The sequence below is a fragment of the Cavia porcellus genome, unplaced genomic scaffold, assembly GCF_034190915.1.
Source record: "Cavia porcellus strain 051 isolate PalLab524CR breed Dunkin Hartley unplaced genomic scaffold, mCavPor4.1 scaffold_6, whole genome shotgun sequence".
NCBI lineage: Eukaryota > Metazoa > Chordata > Mammalia > Rodentia > Caviidae > Cavia > Cavia porcellus.
The window spans coordinates 38,586,415-38,613,572 of record NW_026947489.1 but is presented as its reverse complement, the minus strand read 5'-3'; the positions used below and the strand labels follow the sequence as shown (position 1 = coordinate 38,613,572).

At 50.1% G+C, this 27,158-nt stretch overlaps 2 protein-coding genes across 28 annotated transcripts in view; one reads left to right on the top strand and one right to left on the bottom strand.

Moving 5' to 3' along the window:
- Positions 1-81: 81 nt before the first annotated feature.
- Lrrc71 (leucine rich repeat containing 71) lies at positions 82-11,365 on the top strand. Of its 12 annotated transcripts, none has more exons than XR_010048035.1 (15): positions 82-1,134; positions 3,797-3,946; positions 4,032-4,160; positions 4,242-4,317; positions 4,753-4,830; positions 6,908-6,976; positions 7,175-7,334; positions 7,409-7,492; positions 7,583-7,672; positions 8,161-8,301; positions 8,482-8,557; positions 8,944-9,032; positions 10,168-10,254; positions 10,604-10,725; positions 11,052-11,365. XR_010048035.1 is itself a non-coding variant. In XM_003475401.5 (15 exons), exons 1-15 carry the CDS (start codon positions 984-986, stop codon positions 11,166-11,168), a joined length of 1,644 nt encoding a protein of 547 aa, XP_003475449.1. In that variant the 5' UTR covers positions 82-983; the 3' UTR covers positions 11,169-11,365. The 12 variants fall into 12 exon arrangements, 9 of the variants coding, with proteins under 9 accessions (XP_003475449.1, XP_005006244.1, XP_063106429.1 ...); XR_010048034.1 differs by having other exon boundaries at positions 10,165-10,254; XR_010048033.1 differs by having other exon boundaries at positions 10,165-10,410.
- Positions 11,366-12,379: 1,014 nt separating this feature from the next.
- Positions 12,380-27,158, bottom strand: part of Arhgef11 (Rho guanine nucleotide exchange factor 11) — a 117,974-nt gene continuing 103,195 nt past the window's right edge. For 15 of the 16 annotated variants that reach the window (XM_013158671.3, XM_063250340.1, XM_063250341.1 and 12 more), the window contains 20 exons: positions 27,002-27,128; positions 24,255-24,434; positions 24,126-24,173; positions 23,822-24,009; positions 23,447-23,593; positions 23,094-23,173; positions 22,812-22,937; positions 22,267-22,384; positions 21,341-21,519; positions 20,753-20,828; positions 20,267-20,434; positions 19,450-19,540; positions 18,686-18,811; positions 18,164-18,225; positions 17,102-17,320; positions 16,505-16,864; positions 15,443-15,538; positions 14,404-14,609; positions 13,989-14,178; positions 12,380-13,452 (listed from right to left, as the gene is read on the bottom strand). In XM_013158671.3, coding sequence (XP_013014125.2) covers positions 13,394-13,452; positions 13,989-14,178; positions 14,404-14,609; positions 15,443-15,538; positions 16,505-16,864; positions 17,102-17,320; positions 18,164-18,225; positions 18,686-18,811; positions 19,450-19,540; positions 20,267-20,434; positions 20,753-20,828; positions 21,341-21,519; positions 22,267-22,384; positions 22,812-22,937; positions 23,094-23,173; positions 23,447-23,593; positions 23,822-24,009; positions 24,126-24,173; positions 24,255-24,434; positions 27,002-27,128 — 2,846 coding nt within the window. In that variant the 3' untranslated portion in view covers positions 12,380-13,393. The remainder of the gene's footprint in view (positions 13,453-13,988; positions 14,179-14,403; positions 14,610-15,442; positions 15,539-16,504; positions 16,865-17,101; positions 17,321-18,163; positions 18,226-18,685; positions 18,812-19,449; positions 19,541-20,266; positions 20,435-20,752; positions 20,829-21,340; positions 21,520-22,266; positions 22,385-22,811; positions 22,938-23,093; positions 23,174-23,446; positions 23,594-23,821; positions 24,010-24,125; positions 24,174-24,254; positions 24,435-27,001; positions 27,129-27,158) is intronic. The other variant, XM_063250345.1, reaches the window with a different exon arrangement.

Here is a 27,158-nt window from a genome sequence, read left to right as displayed (position 1 = left end):
GCTCAGCAGCGTAAATGCCTACCTTGCAAGCAGGCAGTCCTGAGTTGGATCCCCAGTACCGATAGAAAGGAAAAAGACAAAAAAAAAAAAAAAAAGTGTAAATGACACTGTGGTAAGTGCTACCACAGATGGTCACATTGTGTGCTCTAACAGCAATAGACTATCTTTATCAGAAGCCCTCCAAAGGGTGGGCTTTCTTCAGACGAACAGAGTGGGGTTCTGAGGCAGGAAGACCTTGGAAGAGAATACACTCAGAAAGGGCCCAGCAGGGGAGAACACTTGGGGTTTAGATCAGCCTTCAGCCTAGTGGCTTAGCTCTCAGACCTCCAGGAGCCTGAACAGATGTGGTGAAAAGGGACCTAGCACCACATCCTCAGTTTGGATCTCTCTGGTTTTTTTCTTGGTGCTTTCTCTTTATATGGTAGGTGGGCAGTCCCTGGAGTGAGGACTTGCCCCTACCTGGACTCTCCCTGGTGTTCTTTGATTCCCTGATCCTGCTCTGCTGGCTCAGTTCCCTGGGTGACTTTGGATTACCCGGCCCTGGCCCATCTTTGTGCTGTGTGCTGTGGTTTGTTGGAGGATCCACTCTGCTCCTTCGCTATGGCGCAGCCCAGGTTTTGGGTCACTCTGGCTCTTCTCTGCTCAGATCCTAGGCCCAGGAGCACAGGAGTTTGCTGTTGACCGCCACTGCCCATGTCACGCCCCTCCCATGCTTATCCCGTCCCTCCTCCAGCCGTCCTTTCCATCCCACCGGTCAGCCCCGCCTCTACCTCTATTAGCTCCGCCCCTCGGCGCAGCCCCGCCCCCTACTGCCTGGGCCCGCCCACCTCGCTCGGTTGTCTGGGAGAGGGACTTGTAGGACTCACGCAGCTGGCTGGTCGGATTCCCGTGGGTGCCCGCGGAACGGACATCATCACCAGGGGGAGCCTCACAAGAATCCTGTTGTGCCTAGCCGTTCCCACGAAGGTGGCAAAGGCACCAGCATGTCGAGTGAGCCCGGAACAGCAGCCAAGACCCCGCGTCCTGGGACCCAGAAGTCGTCCGGCGCAACGACCAAGAAAGGGGAGCGAACAGCCAAGGAGAAGGTGGCGGTTGTCCAGCCGCAGACGGGCGAGGAAGAGCACAAAAACCCGGGTACGCTGGGCTGACTGCGGGATCAGGGGAACCGAGCTCCAGGTGCGGCTCTGGCCTTCCCACCCGCCTCTCCCTGGTCCCAAGTTCCCGAGTTCCTGAGCCTAGGCTTGGCAGTTAAACTTGATCTTAAAGAAGCCACATGTGGTTTGGGATGCTGACAAGCACAGTACGATGTGATAAAATATGAGATGTATGAGGGGAAGACCCAGGGAATGATGGAGGTGGGGTCTGCCAGAAGGTGTCTTAAGCAGTCTATAGATCTTCATTCATTCAGCCGTTATTTTTTGAATGTCTGCTTTGACACCAGGATAGATTCAGAAAACAAAGTTGGACACAGTCCTGCTTACATGGAACTTATGTTCTCTAGAAAAAGAGAATAAAACTTTATAAGTCATACTGAGTGATATAAATAGGGGGTGGCTCTTTATTGCAAAAGAGTTTTTTGGACAGATGCTGCTGCCCCCTCCTCCTCATCTTTTTTTTTTTTTTTTTAATTTGGCTGGTACCAGGGATCAAACTCATGACTGAGAGCTTGCAAGGCAGGCGCTAACGCCACTGAACTAAATCCCCAGCCCCTTCTTATCTTTTTGAGACAGGGTTTCACTATTCAGTTCAGGCTGGCCTTGAGCTCACTTTGTAGCTCCAGGCTGGTCTCAAACTCAAAACAATCCTCCTGCTTCAGCCTCCCAAGTGCTGGGATTACAGGCGAGTGCCACCACACCTGGCTGCCTGGCTTCTTTCTTTCTTTTTTTTTTTTTTTTTTTCGTTTTTATCGGTACCAGGGATCGAACTCATGACTGCCTGCTTGCAAGGCAGGCACTTATGCCGCTGAGCTAAATCCCCAGCCCCGCTGCCTGGCTTCTTAATACAAATTTGACAGCTTTGCCATGAGAGACGGACAGTCAGTTATTGCTTTGGACTGGAGGTGTTTTACTTGGAAAAAGGTGCTGGTTGTCTAAACTTGCCAGATACCATCTTGCTGTCAGTGCCAGTGGCTGTAGGTGGGTGGAGAATTAGGAGAGCTAAAAAAGGATATCTTTCAGAAGGGACAATAAGACAGGGTACAATTTCCTAGAGCAGAATTGTCACTAGGACCCATTTCATAGAAGACGGTTTTTCCATGCATGGGGTGTTAGTGGATAGTTTCAGGATGACTCAAGCACATTACATTTATTGTGCTTTGTTTAGTTCTAGTATTATGTTATTACATGAAATAGTTTTTATTTTGAGAATGGATCTTGCTTGTAATTCAGGCTTGCTTTGAACTCACCATGTAGCACAGGCTGGCCTTAAACTCATGGCCATCCTCCTGCCTGGTATCACATGAAATAATTACACAACTTACCATAATGCAGAATCAGTGGGAGCCCTGATTTGTTGGTCTGCAACTCGACAGTCCCATCTGTGGATGATGAGAGACAAAGTATGTTGTCTGTGTCCAGTGTACTTTGTAATCTCATTTTTGTTCCTGTCACTTGCAGAAAACCCTGTTTCACAAAGACAGAATGTTAGAAATGGAAGCAGGCTTTTCAAGTGCTTTTGTGGCAATCTCAGACATTAGTCCAGAATGCAGGGAGATTTGAAATTGTCTCACATATACTTCAAAGACCACTGCCACTTGTGATCTTAAATAGTTGATCCTATTCTAGTATGGACAGAGTTGTTCCCCAATTTATGAATTGGTCCTAGATCCATTCCTTTTCAGTTTGGGGGTCTTTTGTGGTTGGGAAGTCATGCTCAAACTTTTTGAAAGATGAGTTACATGATTATGTATCAGCTAGGGAGAAGGAAAGCCCTGACTTACTCCCCTTCTGCTAATATTTGAAGCATTTTAAAAATCTCAATGTTTAAGCCAGGTGTGGTATCACATAACCTGTAATCCCAGTACTTGGGAGGATAAGGCAGGGAGATCACTGTGAATTTAAAATCAGCGTAGGCTACACAGTGTGTTCAAGGCCAGCCTGAAATGCCTAGTGAGATTCTGTTTCAAACAAACAAACAAAGTTTTCTCATGATCCTCATAATTCCAGTTTGGCTTTGAATGCAGTCACTTTATCTGCTACTTTGACTATAGCTGTAATTCTCCCCTGAAGAAGTTGATTGAGTTTGCTGTAGACTGAGGTTGAATGTCACACAAATAAGCAAGTTTTGAGTTCCCTTGTGTAACTGCATGTGCATTGGTAGTGACTATTTTTCTAAAAGAAATATCTAGAGCTGCTTTCCTAACTCAGAAACTCTGGCCAGTGATCTATCTTTAGAGGGCCATTGCATCTCTGGTTTTGGGAAGAGTGTGTGCTCTGCACACCTCTCCTTATAGCTTCCTGAACCAATGTGAGTTATGGGCATGCATATGAATGTGGCTGATAGTATCAATCACATCTTGCAAACAACATTAAGTTCAAGTGACTTTTTTTCCATCTAGCCAGGCTTTTTCTATGGATGATATAGTGGAAGTATGTAATATTTGGAAATGACCTCTTGACCTGAACAGCAAAGCCAGAAAGTTGTCCAGTCATGACAGCTGCTCTGCCTGTGCATGTAACACAAAATAATCATTTGGTTTTCCTGACATGTGATCATTTAGACTTGAACAGTTCTGTGCTGCAGTATTGCTGGCAACATCAGTGCCCCTGACATACCTTCCTTTCTGCTCACCCCGCAGAGGAATACCAGTGCACCGGAGTGCTGGAGGCTGACTTCGCTGAGCTCTGTGCCCGTTCGGGCTATACTGACTTCCCCAAGGTCGTCACCAGGCCGCGCCCGCAGCGGATCTCTGATTCCTTGGCCTCCACGTCAGAAAAACCCAACCTCGGTCAGTGGTAGTGGCTGCACATGGGGCTGTGAGTGTGCGAGGCTGGGATTCCTGACAGCGTCTCACCTCCTTACCTGATTTCCAGATGACCAGCGGCTTTCAGCATCCTGCAGCCTCAACAGCCTGGAGAGCAAGTATGTGTTCTTCCGGCCCACTATCCAAGTGGAGCTGGAGCAGGACGACGGCAAGGCGGTGAAGGAGATCTACATCCGTGGTAGCCTGCCCTACTACTCTACCCAGCCCGGCCCTGGTCCCCTAGGTCCTGCCCCAGATTTAAGGCCCTCCTCTCCTGTAGGCTGGAAGGTGGAGGACCGGATTCTGGGGATCTTCTCAAATTGCCTGCCCTCCCTCAGCCAGCTTCAGGCCATCAAGTGAGGACCCTGGATGGAGAAAGGGCCAGTGTATGAGCTGTGCTCCTGGTGGCTCAGGATAGATACAAAAAAGGGCAGACTGTCCCGAGTCCCAGCACCCTGAAATGCTGAGGAAGGAGGATCAAAAGTTCCAGACCAGCTGGGGCAATTGAATGAGACTTTGTCTCAGAACACAAGATAGATCTATTTATTTATTTATTTATTTATTTATTCATTCATTCATTCAAAGTACAAAATTTACAAAGGGCTGGGTGCAAAGCTCCTGGGTTCAGTCCCCAGTAACACACACACACACACACACACACACACACACACACACACACTCATACCAGACTGCATTGTGGGGTGGAAGGTAGAAAGGGCCTGTTGGAGGACTGGCAGGGATCTTCATAGCAGGTAACCGCTTGCTCATTCTGTGTTTTCTGCTGACTGCAGCTTGTGGAAAGTAGGGCTGACGGATGATACCCTAAGCACCTTCATCAGTCTCCTGCCTCTCTGCTCACCAACTCTCAGGTCAGTGGAAGGGAGAGCAGCTGGGCTGGGTGGATGTCAGGGAGACAGTTGGTATGGAAGTGGCAGGTGGCTCTTGGGCCTGGCATCCCTATCGTTGGGTCATGAAGCTCTCCCTTGACAAGACTCAGTCCCATTTCAGTCCTCACCAGTATCCAAAGAGCCCAGCCCTTGGGCCTTGCCCTCTCCTGTCTATCAGCCCCACTACCATCTACTCTTCCTGGAGGTCATCTCCCTTGTTCTTTGGCCCAGGCCTGTGGCTGGGAAGACAGTTCACATCTTGTGGGAGCTCACAGCCAGGGAGGCAGAGAAAAGGTCCCAAGAGTAGACCTTGCAGGGCAGTAAGGGTGGTGGTGGTGAACTAGTTCCACTCACTTCTTGGGAAGGAGCAGGAAGACCTGGAAGGCTGCTTAGAGGAGTTGGTTCTGGGGTTTTCCTTGGAGGACTGTGACTAGGCCCAGCTAGGCATTGGAAAAGGACATTCCTGTACAGGGAGGGGAGCAGATGCCTGACGAGAGGGGGCTTAGCTACAGGTTCTGGTGTACAAAGAACCAAACTGACTTGGCTGTCTACCCCTTTGCATCTTGACCTCTCCACAGAATGTCCCCCAGATTCTGCTGTACCTTGGGGCTTACCTGACTCCTGCTCCAGGACAGGCTATGTGCTCCTTGGGGCAGGGACTGTGGCTTCTCTTAGCTGAGTCCACAGTATGCTGTATAGAACCCCATGAAGCATACATTTCATTCTATCATGGAAACTAGAAATGATTTAGCTAGCAGAGAAAGAACTGTGTGAGCTCATTATGTAAGAATAAGTCAGATAGCAGCATAAAAGTAATTTTTGTTTTTTGGTACTGGGGATCAAACTCATGACTTTGCACTTTCCAGGTAGGCGTTTAATGCCTGCTGAGCTAAATCTCCAGCCCCCATAAAAGTAATTTTAAAAACACTAAGTTTGGTGGGGGATTTAGCTCAGTGGCATAAGCACCTGCCTGGCAAGTGTGAGGTCGTGAGTTTGATCCCTGGTTTAAAAAACAAATACACAAAGTTTATGTGAAAGGAAGGTAGCTTGAAATGATTGTGCAAAAAAACCCAAAAAACAAAACAAAACAAAAAAACCCCAGAAAAATCATGGGAGAAAACATTTAAGCTGAGAAATTTCAGCTGGGTGCGGTGGCATACATTTGTGATCCCAGTGCTCAGGAGACTAAGGCAGGAAGATCTCTGTGAGTTTAAAACCAGTGTGGACTATATAGCAAGAAAAAGATTTTTTCCCTGGTTCAGTTTTTGTTATGATGCAAAAACTATTGGAGAAACCCTTAGTCTATAGAAGGGAATAGTAGTTTAACAGTTGTAACAAAATGGCTCTCAAATTTAGTGGTTTCGTACAGCAAACACTTAATTCCTCATAGGTTTTGTGAGATCATCTGGGTGTGGGTTCCTGGGTGCTTGCTTGGTCTATTTTGAGGTTGCAGTAAAGCTGTTGCCTGGGGCTGTGGTGAGGCTGAAGTATCTGCTTCCCGGCTCTACTGTGTGACTGACTGGAAGCCTCTCCTAGGCATCTGCTTGCTTGTTTGTAGGTTTTTTACTTTGGCTTTTGAGACAGTCTCATTATGTAGTTGAGGCTGGCTTCGAACTGGGGGTGATCCTCTTAGCTCAGCCTCCAGAGTGCTGGAATGACATGTGTACCACCATGGCTGGCTACCCCAGGTATCTGCATGTCCTGTGACAGGGCATTTGGGAGAGTGCCAGAGAGCTTTGGAGGTGTAGGCCACGGTGACTTGCATGACACCTCATCACTTTGTCACTTCATTAGACGTGATTCCCTAGGTCTGGCCACAGTGAAGGGGAGAGAGTCATGTAGAACCTGGATGGCAGGAGCTGAGGATCACCAAGGGCCATGGTCAGCCTACAGAGAGGCACCTTCACATTTAAGTTCGTGTGTGCATTTTTAGCCTGGGGAATTGTCCCATGGGTTTCTAGCTTACTGTTTCCTAACTGCTCCCGTGCTTGCTTTCTGTCCCTCTCCCTTACCTGACCTCAGCTGTCTCTCGTGGTTCTCAGATTTTTCCCATCTGCAGGAAGGTGTCTCTGGAGGGGAACCCACTGCCAAAACAGTCCTATCACAAGCTCATGGCCATGGACAGCACGTGAGGCCACCCACTCTCACCCCTTCTCTGGGTTTGACACCCTATTCCAGGGCAGGAATTAATCCCCACCCTTCCTTAGCCTCTGGCATCTCCCTGAGGGCTCTCTGTGGGGGGGGGGGGCCTGCCTTGTCTGTCCATCCCTGTCTTAAGGGTGCACAGCAGTGCAGGGGGTTTCCTCTCCTCCCTCTCATGGTCCAGGATCGCTCATTTGTCTCTTCGGAACAACAACATCAACGACCATGGCGCACAGCTTCTGGGCCAGGCTTTGTCCACATTACATGGCAGCAACCGGACTCTGGTGTCCCTGAACCTGGCCTTCAACGACATTGGGGACAAGGGCGCGGGCCACCTGGCGGACGTGTGTGCCTGGGGTTTGGGGGGGGGGCTCTCTTTCTTAGCGCTCAGCTCACCGCCCACCTGCCCATCCCGCAGGGCCTTCGGCTGAATCGCTCCCTGCTCTGGTTGTCCCTGGCGCACAACCGCATCCAGGACAAGGGTGCCCTGAAGCTGGCTGAGGTGGGTTGTCCACTAGCATACAAGGAGTCGTCGTTGTCGGCCCCCACTCCCCGCTTCCCTAGGTCTGACTAAGGCTTGGCCTTGCCCCAGGTCCTGCGTCCCTTCGAGCTGACACACCCTGAGGTGGTGGAACGCCGGCGCCTCCTACTGGAGAAGGCGGCACAGGACAGGTCCCGATCGGTAAACCCAGCTGGGAATCTCCAGTCTCCTACCTCTGTGGGGTGGGCTCCAGCAGCACAGCTATCCTGTGGGGTCGTTTAAAGTACCAAATGCTAGATTCGGACCCCGGACTTGAAATCCAGCTCATTCACGCCTCAGCTTTGACCCAGGACTTAACCCCTCTGCCTTTTTGTAAATAAGAATAATTGTACCTGCCTTACAGGATTGAATGAGTTAATTCAGATTGCACTTGAAATTACAATAGTGCCAGCAAATAGATCTGTGACAGCCATTCCCATTCAATAGGAGAGTCTGTACCCTATCTCACTTCCCAGCTCATCTCTGTTTACTTCTTGGATACTCCTCAGAACAGCTCCCCAACTCAGAGGAGCCCCTGACAAATTGTTTTCACCTTCTGGGAGGGAGATGTGTTGCCCAAGCAGAGACTCCTCACCATCTCCCTTTGAAGAAGGGCTCTAGCTGCCCCTTTATCCCATTTGTGAACACAGCCAACCTCCTCTCGACAAGCGGATACCAAAACGGAACGGGAGAAGCCTCAGATTGGGGGGATCAGCAGTGTGGCACTGGTGGAAAAGATGCAGTCAATGAAAACCCTGAAGGGTCTGGCCAAGAAAAAGGAGAAGCTAGGGGTAGGTGTGCTTGGGGAGAGCTGGGAGGTCCTGGGTGGTCCAGGACCTTCAAGATGTACAGAAGGAGGGAAAGCAAGAGGTGAAATGGGCCTCAGGCCTACCTCTACCCTGGGCTTCCCTTACCTACTGTCCATGCCCTGGGAGGCAGGACTTTCACTGCTCATCTTATATTCTGTACAGGAAGTGGTTAAAAAGGAGAAGTCACCCACACAAGGAACCGCTAAGAAAGAAGACACCACAAAGCCAGGCAAGGGGAGTAAGTGCAGATACCCCTTGGCTGTCACCTTTCCTGCGTGGAGGAGGGGAAAGCAGTGCAGAGGCTCTTGGCCTAGATGTGTCCGTCAGGAGCTGGTTTTGCTCATGCCTTTCTCTGGACCTTACTTCCTTCTTACAGTGATGATGTGGAAAGCCCGGACATAGTGGCTCCCCTTCCTTCTACAGCTTGTACCCCAGACCTACATCCTAATGGCCCTGTTCTCAGGAGAGCCCATCTGCCTAGCTGGAGGGCCTTGTAGTTGTTTATGTTATAACCAAAACAAAGTTCGCAGGGTCTAATGTCCTCACCTCACCCATTCTCTCCTTGGGGAAGCTGGGTGGTATCTGAGGTCTGCATGATGCATTCTGGCTCCTTTCTGGCCACAGAGGTAACCATCCCTGAGCAGAAACCAAGCAGGGGGAAAGGGACCAAAATGGGGAGCAAAGAAAAGCGCAGCATCCTCTTGGAATCTGAGGTAAGTTGCAGGAGCAGAGGCTTCCTCAGGAGCTCTAATGCCCTGGCACCCCTGGGACGGGGCCTCCTGCCCATGGCTGTGGCAGGAGTCATTTCCTTTCGTAGTTTTCTCTCCACTCTTGTGTCTGTCATACCCCAAAGCTCCTCCATCCCAACCTGGGCTTGCTGTGGCAGCAGTGGAGCCTAGTGTTTCCCTCCACTCCTGGTTTGCAGGAGTCCAATTCTCTTTCCTTGTCCAGCTTTGCCCACACTTTAGATCTGTTGTCCCAACTGAAGCTGCTCCTCCGAAGGCCACCAGCTCCACCATTTGGTAGGGCAGCTGCACATGGAGCAAAGGGCTTTCTCTTTCACCCTCTTTCCTTTTTCCTGCTCAAGACGAACCTGCTCTGTGCTTTGAAGTCTGATGGAGGTGCCGACCTCACACTTGCAGCTCTCCAACCTGTCAGCCACAGCCACAGGGGCCTGTCTGTGTCCTTGTATTTTTGTCTTCTCTTCTGGCCCAGTCCCACTGACATCTCCTAGGTAGGGAAGGGTCCCAGTCACTTGTAGAAGTGTCTCCTGTCCCCTTAGACAAAACTCTTAAAACAGGAAGATGGGCAGAGGAAAACCACTGTGGCCTCAGCCTGTCTTGAACACTATTTTTCACTAGCTCTCTCTCACGTCCCTCCACTGTCATCTTGCCTGTTGGCTATCACTGCGCCAGTTAGCAAATACTTGTTATAAGGCAAATTCTGTATGCTGTTTCCTACCTGCAAAGCCTCTGCATCCAGCACATTCTTTGCCTGGACAGTTTCCCCTCGCCTTCCTTCACCCAAGAATCTCAATACCTTCACACTGCAACTCACAGGCACATCTTTCAGCTGTTCCCACCCCTCGCTGGGGCTAGAAGTTTCCCTGCTGCACTCCATTGCATTCCCAGCTTACCTCTTCTGGGGTCATGTCATGAGTTCCTATTTTACCCGGGCTCCCACACACTACAGAACTTCTGGAGGGCATGGGCTTATCTTTGTGCCCCAGCACCTAGGACAGATCCTGGACCCTATAGTCAGCACACAAAAACATGTATGTTGAATGAATGACTGGCCTGTTGACCAGCTCCCTTCTCCTCTGCTGCAATCAGTATTCTGCTTCAGCAGCTAGTTGCAGAAACTACAGAGATGATCAACCCTCTCCTGGAGCCAATGGAGCACCGAGATGGGAAGGTTTTCATGCCTGGGAACAAGGTCCTTTTGTACCTCAACCTCGTCCGTATGTTTGCCAGCCTACCCTTTGCAGCTCCTGTCAGAAGGATACCCACCCCAAGTCTAAGGGGGCATACCTGGTTCTCCCTTAGTTGGGCATCATGTCTGAGGCCTTTGTGCATAGGCCAGGGGGTGAGGGTAAGTGCTGGCTTAGGGAAGAGGCTGAGGACAGGAAGACAGGTTGGGGAGGGTGAAGGGAAATCAAGAAGTAGTCAAGGAGCTGGGGTGGAGGGCTGCTCAGGAAAAGGTATTCCTGGGGGGGGGGTGACTGGGGATGGGGAGCAGGAGAAGCAGGCTTCAGAGGTTGTGACAGGCCATCTCCTGCTCCCAGGAAACCGCATTACAGAGGTAGGGCTGGAGGGCTTCCTCACAGCAGTGCAGTACCAGGCACAGTTCTCCAAGCCCAAGAGTGCATCCAAGGGCCCAGTGGGGCTGCTGTGGCTGTCCCTGGCGGTGAGTCTCTCTCTCACCACAGCTACAGGTACCTCTGCCTTCCTGTTTCTGAGGCAGGCCTACTTTTTTTTTTTTTTGTGGTACTGGAAATCAAACTCAGGACCTTGTGCTTATCAGGCAAGCTTTGTGCTGCTGAACTATGTCCCCACTCTCCTTTTTTTTTTTTTTTTAAGATAACAACATAAACTGTACTCCTTTTTCCCTAAGATCAGCAGTGTTATTTACTTCATGTTGGCTAGCCCCTAATCTGTCCTACTCTAGGGTATCTGTTTTCTCATAGAAGACTGATCTTCATTGTTGTCAGCTGCTAACTTTTCCTTCTCCAGAAAAACTGCTTCGACCCACAATGTCCCATGTACATCGTGATGCAGGAGCTGATGCTGCCAAAGGATCCCATCAAGGTCAAGCTCAGGGATGAAGAGGCCCTGCCTGTCTCTACCTAGCTCCTACTACCACCTTCACTGAGGCTCTGGGCCACAGACACAGTTCCATTGTCACTGACTGTGGTGACCCCAGGGGGGTCTTGGACCAGGAACAGTCTATTGATGTACTTTTCCTTGAGGTGTTAGAAAAGTCTGTTACAGAATTATGTGTGAAACCTTTAGACTTTGACCTGTTCACAATAAATGGTCAGAAATAACAGTGTGCATCACTTTATAGTTCAGCCCATCTGGCATCAGCTGGCCCAGAGGATTGCCCCTCTGCCTCTGGAGGACTAGCTCCTGCTTATCCAGGCCCATCACTTCCTGAATTCATCAGAGAACACATACTCTGACAGGGCTTAGCTGCTGACACACACACAAGCTGTGGCAGAGGACAAGGCGGGAGGTGGTACTGAGCATGTCACCCCCACCCCTAATCTAGCCGCCCTAGGTATTTGATAGGTATGGAAAAGGCCAGGGGTCAGCACCTACATGGCAAAGACTAAGCACGGTCGATAACCTGAACCCAGATATGTGGAGTGTGTGGTAACCCCTTCATGCCCTCATCATGCACAGACCTGACTCTGAGGAGTGCACCTCCAGTAACGGGCCCTCCAGAGAAGGGGCAGGCTAGGGCCAGTTTCTCTGCCCCACCCCAAGCAGGACTTCCATAGTTGCCTGTGAGAGCCCTCATGGTCTGTGAGCCCCCAGGATCTGCTGTGGCTCTCAAATGACAAGCTGTCATTTCTCTCAATTCCCAACATAGCACATGATGCTCAGCTTACCCTGGCTTCCTGCCACCCCTGCCCATATCCTCTCAGAGTCCAAGGTCTTTACCCCACACTTCATCACTGGTGACCTGGCTGTGTCTGAGGGAGTGGGTGCTGGTCAGGCCTGGAAAACCCTGCACCTTACTCACACTCCTGCTGTTGCCGAAGGGCGGTCCCTGAGGTCCCTGGGCCTTGGTTTACTACTCATTCGTTTTGCATTTTCTATCTGAGGCTGTGTAAGTTGCCTCTTCAGAGTGCACATGAAGCTTGAGCAGAGAACATGGTAAGACCTGGTTCTAAGGCTCTGGCCTTAGGAACAACTCTGGTCAACATCTTTTAGCACTGTGGTCCCAAGAATCACACACGTACCACAACTGAAGAATATTAACTTTTCTTAAAAAAAAAAAATCTTAACCATGAAAGGAGGAAAATAAGAGTATACATTATCTTAACAGCGAAACAGTCATTTCCATATCTATATTTTATATATTATATATATTTATATATATGTATATATACACCTAGCACAGTGTGTATATTTAGTCATTGGTGGGGGCTAGTGTGAGGACATGGTGATGGCCAAAGTTGTGGTGGCCCCCAGGGATGATCCTGGGTTAATTCAGGGACTCTAGCTTCAAATCCCTTGCCCTTCTCTTGGTGTCCATCTTCAGCCCCATACCTGCTACATGAGTTTCTACAGGGGCAGGTAAGGAGGGGAGGACACAATGGTATGAGAAGTTCTCCACAGGTCCTGTCCTGATGAGCTAGGTCCTCTAAGTCCAAGGAGATGTGGCAGCTCAGCACCAGGCCACAGAGGAGGGGCCAGGAGACCTCCCCATATGGCACAGGGACAGTCTCGTCTGTCTCCTCCTTCAGGCCGTCCTTAGGTGGGTTGGATTGTTTTGAAGGGATCCGAGTGAAAGCCCTACACCTCTTCCCTTAGCAATCCCTTCTGTAATTACCTCCAACACTCAGGGACAGAAACAGAAAAGTCAAGTTATTTACAACAGCAAAGATGCACATACAATACATACATATTTATAGGAATCCAAAGTGACCAAGAGAAGAGACACCCAGCTTAGTCTGGGGTCCTGAGGAGAAGGGGAGGAAGAAAGTGCATTTACACTGAAGCCTCCTCCTTTCACCTGCACGCAGGGTGCACACAGGTTCACATGCTATGTGGGGCGGGGAGACCACTGCCAATAAGGTCAAGTAGGGGTCTTTCAGATGCAGTCAACATGCTCAGGAGATGGAGGCCCTGGAGGACTGGGCTAGAGATATGGGAAAGACACTGAGACTTGGCTTCGATCTGTGCAGATCAAGCAACACTCGGGTCTCCCCCAGACCTTGGCTGCATTCATTTCCCAACTGCCCCTTCCCCAGGGAGGCAGTCTGAGGCCTCCCTGTCTGCACCCCTGCCTCAGGCTTGTCCCTGATGGAGAAGCAGGGATGTGCAGGATTTGGTTGTCATGGTGGCTACAGTCCTGGTGACACAGGTGTATCTGTAGTGTTGTCTTCCAGAAGGGTGTCACAGCCTGTGAGAGAATGGCAGGGGTGAGGAGATAGCTATGCCTGAGGCGAAGTCTGTTGTGTGCTGTCTAGTAAGCCCTCCGACTCCAACTTCAGCATCATCCATCTGTGGTAAAGCACTTTTTCCCCTTTAGAAACCCTTACTTTCTGTGGGGTCTGAAAGAGGCTGTGTACCAAACCCTACTTCTATCAGCCCCCAAATCCCTAGGTTAGGTAGGTATCTACTTTGTCTTCCTGAATTAGGACATGGCTATGTTGGTTCTGAACATTTAATAAGAAGAAGTTGTAGATGTGAGACTAGGCTCTCTCTGGGGTGTAATCTTACAGCACAAGAAAAGCGGGTTCATCTTTAAGTTCTGGTCCCATCTTTAAGGGATCTTCTGTGGGTGTCTTTTTTTAAAAAGATAATTTTCTGGAGCTAAGGAAATTAGGTATTAGTCAAGGACAAACTAGACCCTCAGAGCCAACGCCTCTCACACTGCCTGCTAACAAACACTGCCTCCCTCATGGTGGGCATAGAGTGGAAGCTGGCTTCACTCACCGTCTTCAGGGTAGGACTCTGGCTCACAGCTGTCCTGGGGATCACAGGCCAGGGCTTCCTTGGTTGAAGGAGAGATGGAGCTGTCTGTCCATCTGGATGTGTCTGTGTGGAAATTGCCCACAGGTGTGGTGCCACCAGAGGACTCGCCACCAAACGATTTTAGTAATTCTTTGTGGGCCAGCTCCATGTCCTGGAAGAGTTGGGGGATGTTTTCTCAGGTTCTTTTATTCATAGGCCTCTGGAGCAAGGGTGCTCACACTTCCATCTATGCTGGGCCTGGGAAAGGGCTGTGATTTCAAGGTGGTTGGGTGGGCAGAGGCCAGGTCTAGAGCTCCAGTGAAGACATTTCACTCTTAGTGTATGATACTGGATGACACAATGAAGGCCTCCAGGGACCCTTGCCTACATCTCTCACCTTGAGCCTGTTAAGTTTGAGGGTGAGCTGCTCGATGGTACGGAAGATCATGCCCACGTCCCTGAGGGCTAGGCCAGAGGAAGAGTGGCTGGAGAGTCTTTGATCTCCATTGCCTGCTTGTGGCTGGGGGTGGCTTGTGGCTATTCCTGAAGGGTCGGTGCTGGAGTCCACTGGTCCTGCTGGCATGCTGACATAAAAACAGTTCCCTGTTCCCATGAGAAAAGAAAGGTATCAGAAGGCAAGCAGAGAGACACCGGGGTTCCCTCCCACACCCTCAGTGTTGCCATATACACACCAGCAGGCAGGGTGGGCCAGGGAAGCCTTCTCTGACAACAGTGGGTCTCACATGCCTACCCAACTCATCTCTCTCAAGATGGCAACTTATGATGGCTCAGGTTGGCTACATGCCAGGGAAGGTGCTTAGTAATGGAAGAGAAGGGAGGAGGGCAGGTGGCAGTGATTCATCTGGGGAATAGGGAGTGGCTCCCATCCCTTGAAGGGAAGGGAAAGAAACACTGGGCTGATTTTGGACTCTTCTGAAAAGGTGGTAGCAGCAGCCTCATCCACCCTGCCTCAGGTCAAGCTCTGCCAAAGGGTATCAATGCTGATCCCGCCTGAACTGTCATAGCAGAGGAAGGTCAGAGACCATGGAAGGAAGGGTTGGCAGATAGGTGGGCACTGAGGAATCTGGGAGGCCATGGAAGCTGGATTCTACAGTGATACTGGAGTGGTAGCTGGAGTAGAAGTGCCTGCTCAGCATGTGAGGTTAAGGACACTGAGCCCTGGGCCCTAGCTGGCTTCCTTGCCTCACCTCACAACTGGACACGGGCTGCTTAAACCTGTGCTTGGAAAGGGGCCACATAGCTTCTGACAAGTGATTTTCAAAAGCTGGAGGTTAGATTACAACACAGGGTGTCCAACCATTCTAGATAGAAGAGTGACCTGCAGTGCACCTATGTGTCAGGCAAGGTCTGATGCCCGAGGCTCACCTCTGCCCCACAGGCCCTGACTGGCTTTGGCTAAAGAAGAAGTTGATTACCCGTAGCCTTTGTTCCGCCTTCCACTTCGGGTGGCTCAGGTTCTGACTGGCCACTCTCTGGCAGTGCAGGGACAGCCTTGTTGCCTACCACCTCAGCTGCACCGACACCACCACCACCAGCGAGAGGAGAGGCCAGAAGACAAGGAAAGGGAAGGGAAGAGAGTAGGGAGGAGAGGGGCAAAGAGGTGGGGGTGGCAGAAACAAGAAAAGGGAAGAACACTGTGAGCACAAGATCACACATGGTCACCTCCTGGGAGCTGCAGAGAACTTTCCACCACTTCACCGAAAGACAGAGGGAAGAAGGTCAGTTCTAAGAAACTGAAAGTGGGTACACCTCAGGCAGACAGGCAGAAGGCAGCATGGAGCATGAGGGGGACAGGAAAATCCTGCTGCACCAATGTGGAGCCTACCAGCCTCCCACGCCAGCTTTTGTGATCTTTCCCACCACACTCCTCAGATCTGGTCTCCTTTTCAGCTCACTCTGCCTGGTGTGAGCTCCCCTTTCTCGAGCTTACTGCTCTGGCCACTCTAGTGGGGCCTGACCTCCTGGCAAGCTAGTCTTGCCATAGAGCTGTCCACAGCATTCTCCCACCTAGAACACCCTTATGGTCATCTTGTTCCCTCAGACATAGTCCCCCGCTCTCCAAGTGTCCCTCCCTTCCCTCCCTTTCTGGCCACTATTTTGTCTTGAGGGTTGGAGAAAGACCACACCTTTTCTTCAGGACTTGAAGGGTGGTAAAGAAAAGAAATTTTTATTGGTAGTTGTTTTTTGCTGGGTAGCAGTAACTGTCCTCATATACATACGACAGAATGTTCAGAGACGATCACAATTTTGTCTCAGGTCACACAGACATTAAGTAACAGAGCTAAGGCTTTGAACCTCAGCTGTTTGACTCCAAAGCCTTTACATGGTATATGTCTCCTTCCCTCGGAACCCAGTGCCAGTCTCTGCTCACCAGTTCCCAGAATAAAGATGGAGATGAAGTAGCTGTCTACAAGACTCACCTCTACCCCACCAAAAGTGGTATTTGTCTCCCTAATGGACATTCCAATATATCTTACCTTTTCTTACAACTTTATAATTTCCTGATGCTTCTGTGCTTGATGCCTCTTCAGGTGGATTCCTATCCAGCTCAGGAGATTCCCAGATCCCAGAATTTCTGGTCCTTGGGGGCAGGTGTGCCAGAGAGCGAGCCATATCCTCGTGCTGTAGCTGGCCTTCTTCTGGTTCTGGGAGCTGGGTATTGTCCTTGTGACCTCTAATGGGAGCTAGCCCTGGGGAGCCTGGGTCCCAGGGGTGAGAGGTGATGCTGACAACAGAAGGTGTAGGTGTTAGGTCATCCTCAGGCTCCGCAGTGGCCCGAGTGTCCGTGGTGTGACCTGGCAGGAGACTCCACAAGATCAGGTGCCGCAGGTTCTCCACTGGAGAGGGAAACAGGGTTATGATGGCTTCCCCAGCACAGGACTCACACTGTGCCAGGGGTGGGAGAGTTCAGAGAAGGCAGGGGTAATGTTACTCAACTAGATCTGCTGTGAAGATGGGGCAGAGCTGGAGGGCTCTGTCCAGTCAGTAGGTATCCAAATCCATCTGATCTCAAGCATGACCAGGGAGAGCCTCTAAGCAGAGGAGGCTGAAGCTCGCACTGGCCAAGTACTTACCATCTTCCAAGGCTGAATCAGCAAGGCCTTCCATGAACAGGGGACCTGGTAGAGCCAGGTTGATGAGGTCCCGTGTCCTGATGCCCCTGTTCTCTCCATTCAGGGATGTAGGAGCAAGAGGCAGGGCCTCCAGCTCCTCTTCCTCTGCACTGCCTCTCTGCTCAGGCTCCTCTGGTGGCACTGGTTGCTTCCCCTGGACTCTTTGCTGAGTTCCAGGACCTGTTTTGAGAGAGGACTGTTAGGCAGGGCAAGGGAGCACGAGAGTACTCATAGGGTGATCACATACCCAGCATGGCTCCAAGGGTCTGGGAATACTATCTGCTGAGGTCTACAGAGGCTTCCCCAGCACCTCCTGTAGCTAGCCACTGCCCAGGCCCTTGAGATGCATCAAAGATGGAAAAAACACAGATCCCTGCATGGAGGTGCGGTGCGGGGGGTGGGGGGTAGGTGGTGGGTAGGTAGGTCTCTAGGGACACAGATAAATACAGATGTGAATCATAAAAAGGGGACACAGAATGGGGATGGAAGGAGGTGCGTGAGTCAGGAGGAAAAGCACTCTAAGTAGAGTGCACAGAAGAGGGGCCCAGTCAGAGCCCAAGATTTCATTTTAGACCAGAACTTCTAACTTCCTAACATAAAAACTTTCAATGACAATCTGTTTTGAGAACGTCCCACTTTATCCCACCCTAGCAACTGTATCTGAAACCCTCTGCATCCAGAGGGTTTGAAACTGTATTTGAAACTCTTAGCAGCAACCCAGCCCAGGGCTGAAATATGCACAGGCACTGGACCCCAGAAACTGCTTCCTCTGTTCATCATTCTATAACTCTAAGAGGAAGAGGGCTCTAGTCATGTGAGCTAGTTTGTTTCTTAGTTTGTTTTCACTCTTTTAGGCTCTCTCTGCACTCTGTTTTTTCTGTTTATTTCTTCAAAACCCCATACTTTCACGTTTCAGGCCCTGATGGACTCCCTTGTCACCCTTCATCCTTACGTCCCTACCTAACCTGTGCTCACCAAAACTGGACCGTGTTCGGCTCTCACAAGACAGTTCAGGGGCCTTACCTTCAGGTAGCTCCTCAGGCTCTGCTTCACCATGGAACACTTCTGAGTCATCCAGTTCCATCCTAGGAAGAAACCCACTGCGGGTGAGAGAAGGCCACCTTGGTGGCAGTTCTGGCCCTACCGGCCAGGAGGTCAGGATGTCACAAAAGGTCAGGATGTCCAGTGTGGACTCAGCAGTTAGAGTAAGCAATGAAAAAGCAGTTTCCAAGGAGGGAGGGGTCAGGCCTCTTGGCCTGTCTGGTCAGGACAAAGGATGGGAGCAATCTCAGCCCTCATTCTGCACCCAGTTCTACTTCAGGTGCACTCTCCATTATACAGGCCAGGTGGGAGGGTGGTGGGAGGTGGGAAGAGAAGGTACAAAAGCAGCCACATTCCTCCATCTATTGGTGCTCTGGACTGTGTTTCCCAGACAGCACTTTCTTGCCAATGTTGTCCACCCCAAGGGTGAAGGGCTTAACAGGAGCAGGAAGCAGGGAGCCTGGAGTGAGGCTGGGACAGGGCCTGGAGGGCTGAACACTATACCTGCTGGGGGTTGGGCCTTGGTGAGGTGGCTCCTGGGGGCCAGGAGGCCGGGGAAGAATGGGAATGGGGGCAGTTCCGGGGTGTCTGGTGGTGTTCCGCACAGCCTCTTCTAGGAGCTCCATCCATCTGTTGCTCAGTAGGAACAGAGAGCACTGGTGGTGAGAACAAGGCCAGGTACCCACCTCGTCCCCTGTGGACCCCACTGCTTCACAGCTTTGAAGCCCTGCAGCCATGCCCCAAGGAACCTTGGCCTGGCAATCACTCACTTCCCGCACAGTTCTCGTTGGATGCCCCCTTGGGTTTATATGACTTGTAGCTACCAACTACTGGACACTAACCCTCTCTTAAGCCCTGCACTAAGCACTCTCTGTTTTCTTTTTCTAAACAGTTAAGAGGTAGCATTATCCACATCCTACAGTGGAAACTCTGAGGGTGAGAAACTGTGTGATTCAACCTGTTTCCTTCCACTGTACCATGTCAGCTCTAGTGGCTGCTGATGGGAAATTTGATGTCGGTGGGCAGTGCAGGTGGGGCAGAAGGAAGGTGCAGACTTAATATAATTGTTATAGAACCTAGTTATGGGGTGGGGGTGATGATTCCTCACAGCTTCTCTAAGCCTGTCCTGCTTCCTGCTTCCCTTCCCAGCTCCCTATGCAGTGACAGCTCTGGGACCAAGCCCTGGCCTCACTGTCCACCATCTTCATACACACCACCCAGGTCCCAAAGGGATGGCGGTTACTTGGGACCCCTCAATCAATTCTCACGTGTTCTTGTCTGATGATGTCAGTGCGACCAGCTCATAGATCTGGGGAGGGCCTAGCTCAGATGTGCAGATGGTGAAGAAGGCCCGTTTATCTGTAAGGAGACAAATGGAAAGGTCAACACAGGGTGGCGGAAGTGATGGAGCCTAGGCCTAGAGCAATTAAGGGTAGACTTGAACACCAAGGGTTATTGGGAGGAAGACTACAGACATTAAGGGCAATCAGAACCAGCTGGGACCCAGTAACAGGTGACAGTCAGCTCTGGAACCTCATGTCATCTTTCACACTGTCCCTCTTCCCTAACTGAGGGCTAATGTGTGTCTGTGTTGAGTTTACAAACCTTTCCATCCCCACTGTCCCTTCATGCTCCCTACAGGTGGGCAGGCAGCACTGGGTTACACATGAAGAGCGAGGGGGCCTTATGCCATCTTTCTTCCTGCTCACCTCTGGCTGCTTGACTTGGCTCTGTCCTGGGGCTTTCATCTTCTGTAACCACTCTGCCCAGGACACTCTTGCAGGAGGAAGGCTTGTCTTCCTCTTCTAGCCCCATCCTATTCTTCCCAACCCTGCTCATCCCATCCAGCACTGTCCTTGAGGACTGATCACACCACTCTATCTAATTCATCTTTACCTTGGACCTCATCCTATCCCACATCTATTTGGACCACATTCTCCAGCTAGGCTGGGTCATGGAAAGAAACACAGGCAGACAGGTAGGTCCTGTAAAACCCCAGGCTGGACCTGCATCATCCAGTGCTCACTGGACACAAGTCACAGTGATCATGGCCCAGAGCCCAGGCTGTCGGACATTTGTAGGTACCTGTGGCCACAGAGCGGATGAGCACGGCATTGAGCTTGAGCACGGGGCTGAATGTCTGCTTGCTGTCCGCGGAGCCCACAGCTGTCTTGCTATGGCATTTCAGCAGCAGCCGCTCGTCCTGTCTCTGCAGCAACACTAGCAGGTCCTCCAGCAGCAGCACGTGGAGGTCTGGGGGTTTCGAAGCATACCCTGATGCACACTTATCCTTCATCAGCACAAGGGGACCTTGGGGCTCTTGAATGTCTGTCATCAGGGTCTCGGTGACCCTGGGAGTCTGGGGACTCCATGTCCTTTCTCCATGGTTATTCTTTTTGCATGCTATGCTTAATGACCCCTGGGTCAACATCCCAGTCTTGTTCTAAGTGCCCAGCAGCTACCTCAACATCCCATTAGAGCCAACACTTTCCAGGGTTTATGCAACAAAGACAAGACTCTCAGAGGCTACCTACCATGGATGCCCTGGTGTGCCTGCCCCCTGGCACATACCCAAAGTCTTATCCTTGCTGATCCTCCAGGTCAGAGGCCCCTCATGGATCATCTTCCTGGTTGTAAGATCCAGGCTCTGTTAAGGAGATATCATCACTTATTCACTCAACAAGTCTTTGAGAACCTACTGGGTGTGTACACTGTGCCAAGGCCCTGGGAATCACTGGAGAAGAGGAAACAGTCTCTTCCCTTATAGGACACAGTAAAGTAAAAAGGCAACTATGAAGCATGTGCTATACAACGGCTATAGCTTGGGTCTCCCTCCTGCTACTACCATATGCCATTTATCATCCCAAGAGACACTCTCCTTCTCCTGCCCTCCTTTCTTTCATTTCTACTCCCATCCACATGATCTCCCACTTTGTCTTAAATCCTACCCCATGCTCTGCTAACATTCGTCTGGTCTTGGTGAGGTGTTTGCCCCATCCATCTAGGATAGTGACAGGGATATGTCTCCCACAGCTCTACTGTGTCACCCTGTCACAGCTGCTTCCTGTTTCCTTCCCTTAAAACTCTCTAGGCCCTGACTAGTTTTGCCCTGAGGGTGCCTAAGAAGTTTGTGTGAGAGGGTGACTTTGTTGCACTGACCTTGAATTCTGCTGCCAGGGGGTTGCTGGCCCTCTCCAGGGCAGTGGTGTCCAGGCGTTTCTGGTAACTTTCTAGCCGGTGCCGGTTCTCAGTCTGCTTCACTGCTTCATTCACGAACTTGAGAATCTCCCGGCACTGGTCTCGGGCCCGGCACAGCTTCTCATGTTCTGAAGTGCCAGCTAACAGACAGAGGTAGTGATTAGGGACTCCCCTCTGCCTGAGATGTGCTTCATATATCTTACTGCCTCCTCACAGCCGTGCTAACTGCTTGTCTCAAACCAGCACTTAGGTGTGGAGGTAAGCCAGCCTTAGCCTTGAGGTAAAGGCTACCTCAAGTAGCAGAGCTACCTTTTACCAAGCATCCCTAGATTTTAAACACTGCCAATTTTAAGAATTCCTGCCTGGACCACAACCAGACCTGTGGTTGCTAACTATGAGGAAAAAACCTGTTTAAGCCAGGCTGAGGTTCTCCACACCTCTCTATCCTGTCTCCACTGTGCAAAATTCAAGGGAGTAAGGGATGCTTAGGACCTCTGGAACGTGACAGCCTGGGGTCAGATCTTCTTTTTAGCTTGTCCTTTGTTCTTCAGTGTTACCACATGCAGCTGTCTTTGCGCACTGCACAGAGCATCCAGCAGAGGCACAAACTGGGGCTCAACCTAGCATGGCTACTGGTGTGGGACCCTAATCAGGATGGTTGGGAAGAACCAAGGGCTATGATTTGTACAAAGGCTACTCAGGACAGTGGTAGCTCTCACTCTCTCAACTGCTGAGCAGCTTGTATTTTCCAAAGTATATTTATGAATATTTGCTTTGAGACACACCTAACAAGGAAGAGGGCACTGAAGACTACAAAGGTCTTGTGCCTGCTAAAGTCACACGGTGGTGCTAGGCACAGGTCTGTACCCCAGCCCTCCCATGCCTACCCTGGGTGTGTTTGATGATGTTTTCCAGCAGCAGTGGGTACTTGGTAAGCCGTTGCATCTCAGAGATGATGAGGTCTCGGAGCTGCAGCCGCCGGCACTGAGGGTGGCTCTCAGCCTCCTGGACACAAGATGGTTTCAACTGTGGCTAGGAGCTGGCTAAATGCCAAATAGGTCCTGACACCAGATGGGTCACTCTAAAATGGTGGCAGCAGGATAATGCTGACCCAAAGAAGTGATACGGTTCAAAGATATTGGAAGGTCACATCCTTATTTTACAGATGGGGAACCAAGACACAGCTGCGTGCCTACTGGTTCTGGTAGGTGAGCCAGGACCTCTGGCTGTTAATCTAGTGTTTGTTTCAACCAAGGTGGTCTAGCTCTAGAGGGTGCCATGTGTCACAACACTGGAGGGGGAGGGGCAGGTGGGACGAGGGTGCTGCTGTCCTCCAGAGCCAGAGGAGAGGATGGGGACTGGAAAAAAACCCAGGAGATTGTTGGTAAACTTGCTGAGGAGGAAGGGGGCTGAGGCACAGCTCAACACACACCTGCATAAAAAGCTGAAATCGGCTTTCCTTTCGTTGCTTGGTCTTGATCAGCTCTAGGGCTATTGACTGATAGGAACAGAACTGTGCAGCCACTTGCTGGAGTTCCTCTCGGGCAGGGCCATCAAACTGAAGAGGCAGAACAGACATGGCCCAGACATAACAGTCCCCACTGGGATCCAGCCCTTGCTCATACCCACCCCTGCTAAATTCCCTGGCCTTGGTAACTGGCCCTCATCTCCTCCAATCTCCACCTTGCTATGTGCCGGAAGTCTGGAACCATACCCGAGCCAGCATGAGGTCACTGATATCTTTGATGATGGGGCCCTCCTCCCGGAGTTTTTTCATGGCTTCACACCAAGAATCTGGGGTGAAGAGAGAAGAAATAGAAATGCCTCAGGTTGATCCAGTGTTAGACATTTTGTGACTGGAAAAAAAGGACCTTTGACAGAAGTGCCAAGGTGAATGGTCTGGAAACCACTTTACTTGGGGGTATCTGGAGGGTTCCTATCAAGTTGTCATTAACCTTCCTCCCACAGGCACCAGTGCGGGTTATTTGGTCAGAAGGCAGGGCAGGGGAACATGCTGGAATGGAAAGCAGCAGGTAGGCAGAGCTGGGAGGAACTGGGGCTACTTACTGTGAATCTCTATGAGTTCAGGCAGGTTAGGGAATAGCCGGGCCAGCTCCTCCCGGGGCATCAGGTTCTCCTTCTTCATTCGCTGGTAAAAGATGAGGTCCAGGACCCGAAGTGTGCGCAAGTGGGATGCCTCAGTCACAAACAGTTCTGAGAGGTGGTCGTGACAAGATGTAGACAGACAGAAAACAGATCATCAAGTGTTTGGGAGTCACAAGCTGGTTCTCATACTATTCTACTTTTAGGGGAGGTGGAGTGCTGGTTTCAGATCACACAGTCACTTTTACCTGGGCATTGTCCCATTTCCCTCCTGCTCTGTGCGCTGGATCTACTCCCACAGAAGTACAAGCAAGGATGGGGAGGGGAGCATGTTCTCACCGTTGATGACCTCTTGCCGGTCAATCTCTCTCTGGTTCAGCCCGGCCACCACGTCCTTGCCCACGGTGTGTTGCCAGTTTTGAGCATCTGGCTCTGGTTCCAAGTCAGAGAGTTGGCCCAGATCATCTTCTAGGAGGTGGGGTAGGAGGGCATCTGTGCAGAAGCCCAGGCTGGGGGATTCAATGCTCCTGGGGGTAGACAGGCAGTTTAGCTTCGCTCCAAATTATGTTGGCCTCTCCCTCTCCTGCTCAACCCAAGTCAATGAAAAGGAAACACAGAGAGCATCACTGTGCTTACCACTTACCTGCGGCCCATTTTAGGGGTGAAGGGAGGGGTTGGGTTCTCAAGAGACCTGTTGAGGGAATGTTGATTCTCAGTAAACTTGTGTCCCAGCCCTGGAGAGCAATGGGTGCAGCTGCCCAAATTCACCCACCTGGTGGAGAGGCTGGAGGCAGAGGATGAGGCCGACTGGTGGAGGCGCGTGGCCTCAGCAGCAGCATCCATGTCAACATCACTTCGAGAGCGGGGCACATTCTCCACCTTCCGAGACCGTTTCATCTCTTCCCGGCCTTTGAGGCTCTCAGAGCGGCCCAGGCGAATCTCTGAGCGTGAACTGGGGAAAGGCACATGGAAGTCTTGGTCAGACTCTTAACTGCTGCTCCATCTGAAGGATGCCTCAATAGTATAGCCTCAAGGGGTGAGCCGTGCACCCCTTGCATGGCTCAAACACCTGGGTGCAGAAATAACTCAGTGACAAACCATTCTTGCTGCTCTCTAAACTCCCCCTCTTCTCAGCAAGCTTGATGGGATAAGTCTCTCCTCCTTATTCTGACTTGTGAGGAAGGAGTCTAACAGGAAGATGGAACTTATGTGTGTCGGGATGTCTAGGACCCTATGTTTCTTTCAGGAAAGTTGTAACATCACAGTCCCTTATCAGGGACCACAGTCTCATGTCCCCGTCCCTAGGGCTATATGGTGGCAGTCAATTCTACTTTTGGTGAGTCCATCTCCACATACTAATTGTAGGATTTTCCATATTGCCTGTTAGAAAATGCTAACTGTTGTTAGATTCTGGCCCACTTGTGAAGATTTTTCCCATTATTATCCTAACAGCACCCTTCCTACGCTTCTGTTTCTTTTCCAGGGAGCAGACAGGCTGAGGAATTCAAGAGGCCTGGTTAAGAGAGGCAGGAACCCATCCCTGCCTGCTGTGCTTGGATACTGAATGTATCTGGGGCTTGAAGAGATGCTGTCAACTGGGTGTAGCTCTCTGTCCTGTAGTGTATCAGTCCCGAGCTGGCATCTTTGACCTCTAGTTGCCCCTGGATGTTCCCACCATCCCCCTGCTGTGGCCCTGCTGAGCTGCTGCTTGGATGATATTATTATTAATCTACATCCTGTTCTGTTTCTGGGACCACAGAAGGTCTGGAGATTCTGGAGAGCCCTTAATAGCACAGCAGTATCCTGCAAGAAGGAGGCCAAGTGCCTTAATCTCCATTCATCCTGTCTCTCCAAACTGGCAGAGAATTCAAACTGGAGCTTGTTTCCTGGGGACTGAGATTATCTGCAGGATTAGAAAACATACTGTCAAGTGATCCCTTACTGAACTCATCCTTTAGCAATCTGATAAAACAATTCTAACCCAGATCAACTCAAAATATTTTTCACTAGTACCCTTAGAGGGTCATGTCAGCACCACAAACATTACTTGGAGAGTTCCTAGGGCTGCAGAGGTGGAAGTGAGTAACACTCAACAAGAAATATGGCAGAGTCTATCTCTGGACTAAGTTCTGATAGTACCATGTTACAGAACTCAGGTGTGTTAAACTTGCTGAGTGCTGCAACAACTTTGAGCCACCTTGCTGCTAATACTTTCTCCTGGGATTGTCAAAGAGTTTCTAATTATCAAATCTAAATGTTTCTGCTGAGAATAGCATTAGGATCTGGGAAACCTAGCTAAATAGTGCATATTTACCTGGCCAAGGCAAGAATGCAAATCTGTAAAAGGTTTCAAAGTGTTCACAAGGTCTTGTAATCTTAAAAATACCTGATACATCTAAATGATCATGACTATCACAGCATTTGTGTCTTTACCCACTGATCTTAGAACTCAACTTCTTTCCATAGTACAAATCTAATCTTTACAGTTCCCAAATTGTTGTCATTTCTTATGCCACAATCTTAACAAACACTAAGTTTATAAAGGCTTCATAAAATAGAAAGAGCCCTATACTCCAGAAGGAATGTCTGACTTATAATCTTATAGTTATTTTATTTTATTTTTTTACGGATGTACAGCCTTTTGATCTTATAGTTATTTTAAAGGTATGTGAATATTCACACTGTTACCTAGTGATTTGCCTCTGTGCCTGCCTCAATTGCAGTTCAGTAGAATTATTTTCTTGTACATGTGACTACAGTACTGTAGTACCTCAAGGATGCCTTCAGGAATCTGTACACTTTTTTTTTTTTTTGGTACTGGGGGCCTGAACTCATGACCTTGCATTTGCCAGGCAGGTGCTTGTGTCACTGAGCTAAAGCTTCGGCCCTACACAGCTATTTTTGATTATAAGTGATCTTTACTTTAAGGGCTGGCTTTTGGGACACCAGGATCGTTGTCAAGTCACATTCAAGAGTAAAAGCACTTGACAAGAATTCTAGCTAGAACCTGGTAGACATGCAGAAAATGAGCCTCAATTCCTTTTTACTTTTCTTTTTTGCCCCTTTTTTCTTGAATAGGGAAGAGCAGTATATTTTGACTCAATCAACTCTGCATCCCTTTGCTAACATGGACACCTGATGCACAGTGACATTGTGTCCTTAAAAAGGCTAGCAGAACCTCTTCTCTAGCTTTTCTTCACAGTTGGGCAAAGATGTTCTTTTTTGTTCTGATCAATTGGAGTTTTCTGGTAATCTGCTGCATAATATAATCTAGTTTAGTCTTGGGAGAAAAGTCAGGGGGTGAGCCTGAAGGAAAATTTTAAAGCAGGCAGTTCCTGGTAGGGTTTTGCTTGCTTTTCTACCAACATTTGGTGTGTCTTCTGAGGCTCTCTGGGGCAGAGAGAAAGTCCTATAGTAGGACCTTAAGAGTCCAGTGGGGAGGGGCTAGGGAGCTGGAATAAAACTTCAGCGCCAAACACTATTTGTGGGCAGCTGGCAAATTCATCCAGCCACTGCTACCTGTCACTCTCCAGCAGGTCCTCAGGAAAGCTTCCAGTGGAGAGTCGCTGTGTCCCCGGTTCTGGGGCATCATACTGCTGGCTGTTCTCAAAGTGCTGAATGATGTTCCTTACATTGCCCGGCTTGACTGAAGGCAAAAAGAAAATGAGTAACACTA

Bases quoted from the DNA above. Each gene is read 5' to 3' on its own strand.
- Lrrc71 (XM_063250355.1), top strand. From the start codon at position 984: ATGTCGAGTGAGCCCGGAACAGCAGCCAAGACCCCGCGTCCTGGGACC. The intron at 4,161-4,241 runs GTAGCCTGCCCT...CCTCTCCTGTAG, and splicing joins GAAGGAGATCTACATCCGTG to GCTGGAAGGTGGAGGACCGG. The intron at 4,831-6,907 runs GTCAGTGGAAGG...TCCCATCTGCAG, and splicing joins CTCTGCTCACCAACTCTCAG to GAAGGTGTCTCTGGAGGGGA.